The 4911-nt window shown below is 47.3% G+C and overlaps 1 protein-coding gene across 4 annotated transcripts in view; it reads right to left on the reverse strand.

Annotated features, from left to right (window-relative positions):
• Positions 1-4911, reverse strand: part of INSR (insulin receptor) — a 152916-nt gene that overhangs the window by 24749 nt on the left and 123256 nt on the right. For all 4 annotated transcript variants that reach the window (XM_005864901.2, XM_005864900.2, XM_005864899.2 and 1 more), the window contains one exon: positions 1878-2037. In XM_005864901.2, coding sequence (XP_005864963.1) covers positions 1878-2037 — 160 coding nt within the window. The remainder of the gene's footprint in view (positions 1-1877; positions 2038-4911) is intronic.

The raw sequence follows: 4911 nt of genomic DNA on the forward strand, positions 1-4911 counted from the left end.
AGTATGAGATATATATATATATATATATATAGTTATATATAAGTAGTTAAGTTTTTGGGGAGTTGACAGTTATACAAGGATTTTCAATGGCACAGGAGGGTCCATACCCCTCACCTCTGTGTTATTCAAGGGTCACCTGTAATCCAAGTGCAGCATTTAACGGTCCAGATGTTTGGCTATTGTAGGAACGCGGTGCTGAATTTCTGTGAACACGTGTCTGTCTTAGACAGCTGTTTCCTTCCTGTACGTTTCTAGGGCCCAAGCTGTGGGCTCAGAGAGCGAGATCCCTGCTAAGACTTCTCATGCACGTTATTAAAACATGTTAGTACTCACCACCCATAGAACAATTCCATGTGCCTGAGCTCTTGGACAACACCAATTATTGTAATTATAAAATAAAGAAACCAATAACAACTTTGCCAATTTGATAACTTGAAAATTACAACTTGTTGTAATTTGCATTTTTTCTTTTTTAGTGTGATTTTGAGAGAATATGGACTTTTTTCTTATGTTTTCTATTTATTTTTAAATGGGATATCTATGCTCTTTGTTTATTTTTATGTTAGGACATCTATCTTTTCCTCACCCTTGAACAACACAAGGGTGAGGGGTGCTGACACCCCCTCCCACAGTTGAAAATCTGCATTCATCTTTTGACTCCCCCAAAACTCAAATACTAATAGCCTCCTTACGGATAACATAAAGAGATGAGTAACACATATTTTGTAAGCTATTGGTATTATATACTGTATTCTCACAATAAATAAGCTAGAGAAGAGAAAATGTCATTAAGAAAAACATAAAGGATAATACACTTATTTATTTTTAAAAATTTGTATATATGTGGACCCACGCTGTTCAAACCCATGGAGTCAACCATATATTCATTTTATATTAAGGACATTAACTCTGTCAATCGTGCTACAAACATTTTTGCCACTCTGATGTTCTCCTTTGCATTTTATTCATGGTGTCCCTGGTTCTTAAGAGGCAGGTTCCAAATCGTTGGTATCCTAAGGGGTAGAGTGTCGGTTATTGATGAGCCTCTTGGAACACCCAGAGCTTATGCTACGAGGTGGGATGACTCAGGATGGGGCTGGCCACCGGAAGAGCAAGCCTGGGAGGGTGAGACCTTCAACCCGCCTGACCTCGAGAGAGGAGGGAGGCTCGAGACTCGGTGCTTCGATCAATCACACCTAATAATGAAACCCCCAGGAAAACTCCGATGGCAAAGCTCAGAGGATGAATACGTGGATGTCGGGAGGTGACATGATGGTTCCTACTCAATGGAGAGGACATGGCAGCCCTGTGTCCAGGACCTGCCGGCCCTGGTCCTGGCTGTCTCTCCGTTTGGGTGCTCCTGACTTACCCTTCACAATACCCCGTGTTTGTACTTACAGCACTTCCCTGAGCTCTGTGAGCCACTCTAGCAAAGGATCTAATAGGAAAGGGTTGGGAACCCCGAATTTTTGGCCAGTTGGTCAGAAGGGCAGGTGGCCTGGAGAATCCCCAAACTTGCATCTGCCATCTAGGTGAGAGCAGTCTTGTTGAAAACTGTGCTCTTAACCTTGTGGGTTCTGTGCTAACTCCAGTGGCAGCGTCAGAATCACAGTGCAAGACACCCAGATGGTGTCAAAAATCTCATCCTAGTCCTGACCCTGACCACAACCATCCCAGCAAGAATCACCCCACTTTCCATACTCCCACCACACCAGGTATGCGAAATTCCAGCCAACCAAGCAGAGGCCACACCCCACCCCTGCCCACCCAGGTCCCGCTCCCCCTGGTCTAGAATCTCCCGACTATTCCCAGAAATGTTCTGCTGTTCCCAGCAGCAAGCACAGCCCCAACTAGTCTCAGTCACCGAGCAGACTCACAGTAGTTTGTCACATAGAAATAGGTGGCTTCTGTCCAGGAACCATTGCCCGCCAGGGAGGTGGCCCGGACTCTCACGCTGTAATTCCCGGGCGACAGCCCGCGTAGCCTGCAGCCCCGCTCCAAGGCGAAGTGCCTGCGGGACACACAGAGGTGCAGCTCCTGGAAGACAGGAGGAGACACGAGTGTCGGGTTGAGCTCCGTGTGCGCGGGAGCGCCCAGCCTGGGTGGGAATGTCGTGGACAAGATCTGCTCAGGAATGACACACAGGAGTTAAGGCTCAATCAGTGCAACATGCAAGAGACTTCGAGACTTCTGGAATTGTAGAACCTTAGCTCTACCGGAACACAGGTTACTGTGGTTGATAACAGCCACTCTTCCTAAACCACAGCCGAACATTTGACCTAGATTATTTCATGTAATTCTTACAACAACCCCATGGCTTAGCTCTCCTTAGAGACGAGGAAAGCGAGGCTTAGGGGAAAGTCGGAACTTCTGCTGTAAAGGGCCAGAGAGTAAATATTTTCAGCTTCAACGGGGAAGATGGTCACTGCCACCAACTCAACGCCACCGCCACAAGCAGCCAGAGACAAATCCCCACCTGCAGCATCTGCAATCAAACACAGTGGGGGCACCACGCAATACTATTCTTCTGTCCATTTTATTACAACCATTTAAGATGTGGAAGCATTTCCTAGCCCACAAGTTGTACAAAACCAGGCATATAAAAATAGTTTGCCCACCGTGACTGAGGATGTGAAATGATTAGTCAAAGATCTTATAGCTGGTGAGTGGCAGGGCTGGCCTTTCAACCCCAAACTTTTTGGCTCCAAAACTTCTTGCTCCCACTGTGGGATAGTTTTTGTTTGTTTTGTTTTTTGAGAAAATGCAGAATATAAAACCTTTATTGCTTAACTGTAATTCTTGGTTACAACTATTCATATAACTGCTCCATGTAGGAATCACAGTAGTCAACATTAAGTACAACTTTATTACCATACTAGAGGCCCAGGGCACAAAATTTGTGCACTGGGGGGTGGGGGTGCGGGGAGTCCCCCTCAGCCCGGCCTGCACCCTCTCCTCGTTCCTTACCACCCGCCTGCTCGCTGCTCCTTAGCGCTGCCGCAGAGGCAGGAGAGGCTCCTGCCACCGCCGCTGTGCTCGCCAGTCGTGAGCCCGGCTTCTGGCTGAGCGGTGCTCCCGCGTTTAGCGTCTGCCCCCTGGTGGTCAGTGCATGTCATAGCGACTGGTCGTCCCACCGGTCGTTCCTCCATTCGGTCGATTTGCGTATTAGTCTTTTATTATATAGGATATTTCTTAAGATAAGATCATTCATGGCACATTGCCCCTTAATCCCTAAATATGCAGTTAAAGTGTTTTCAGAAATGACTATGAAACTGATAAGAAAGCTAAAATAATTTCTGAAGTCAAATAGCTATGAATCTGGGCCAGAGAGCTCCTTAATTTCTCATCTTCTATAAACAGCTTCACAAATCATTCAGAAAATCAGCCTAGGTGTAAACATAATAAACCACATTTCCTGTCCATTCTTGAAGTTGATCTTTCTTAAGAAATGATCGAACAGCACCTGTCTTTGAAGATGGCAGTGAGGCCTGACCCTGATGCCCAAGCTCTGGCTCTGGATCAGTTTTCTGCGTTGGACGGGTCAGGAGTCACTTCCTTCCGCATCTTCATCAGGGAACTTAAGTGAGTGTGCGTTAATATTCTCTTCTCTTTTAGCATTCCATTTTGTCACTGGAAAGGCAGAAGTGACCTTTCAATGCAGCCAGGGCAGCATGGGTAGAAAACAGATGGAAACCAATGGGAATCCCCCAGGAACTACAGAATAAAAGGTTTAAGTGCTGCCCTTGAGTAAACCTTCAACGTCAATAAGGAAGGAAGCTTCCAAAACAACATCATTTGTAACCCTGGAGAAGACGACGCCCGAGGGACCGGGCGAGGTGCACCGAGCTGGCGAGCACAGAGCACAGCGTGGCACCACGTGCACTGGGCACCACGCACACGCGGCCGGATGGCGGCTCCTGTCCCCAGCCCCTCGGAGCCCAGCGGCGAGGACCCCTTCACCACCTGCGTGTCCCACTCCATGGAAGTTGTAGAGGAGGATCCGTCAATTGTCTTCGTGCCATGCCCACTGTGGGATATTTTCACCAGACCTCCAGACGTCCCAGAGGCAGGAAAGAAGGAACCCCTGTCCCCTAAATCACATTTCCAGCTCCCCACTGCGCCTCCTGGCCTCTGCCTCACCAGAACCAAACGGAAACATGGCTTGATGTCTTAACAAGTTTAAATTCTCCTCCCTTCCTGACCGTTGTTACCTTTCTTCTACTTCATTTAGAAAGGCGGGGATCTACCTAAATGTCTGATAAAAGAGAGAAGGTGAGCATATACACCCCAGTGGTAAACAGTCAACTAGAGATTAACCCAGAGCTTATTAGGAAAGGCAGGAGGCTCACAGGGCCAAGTTTTGAAAACTTTCCAAACAATTCCGAGCTCACAGTGCGTGCAGAGAACTGGCCTGGAAAAGTTAGGAGAGCAAGAACTGAGAGCTCCCGTGCCCATCATGTGACAACAGCAACCAGAAAACAAACCGGCTGTAGGCGAGGCTGGGAGCTCTAGTCCAAAGGTTCTTACAAGGATGAGTCACCAAGCAGAAAGCGACAAACAAGTAAACATAGAAGCCAAAGGTAGCAACTATCCAGGACAAGGGGACATGCAACCTCCAACCTCAGTCATTTGCCCCAGATACCTCAGGGGTGGGGACTGAGAAGGGAGCATGATGGAAGGAACTAGATCTTGATAGTCTCCCCACAGACACCACAAAAAAAAAAGAAGCCGGTGAGAGTTTTGTAAAGCTGGCAAAGTTATAGTGGTGCAAAACATTTTTAACTTTTATCAAAGCGATGCTAGACAAAAACTAAGATAGATGTTGGAGGCCATCGACCAGTCGTGGCTATGAACAGGCTTTTTAAGAAGTTCCAGTAACCTCTCACTCTCTCCTAACCCCCCTCCCCCACC

This window comes from Myotis brandtii, unplaced genomic scaffold (assembly GCF_000412655.1).
Source record: "Myotis brandtii unplaced genomic scaffold, ASM41265v1 scaffold193, whole genome shotgun sequence".
Taxonomy (NCBI): domain Eukaryota; kingdom Metazoa; phylum Chordata; class Mammalia; order Chiroptera; family Vespertilionidae; genus Myotis; species Myotis brandtii.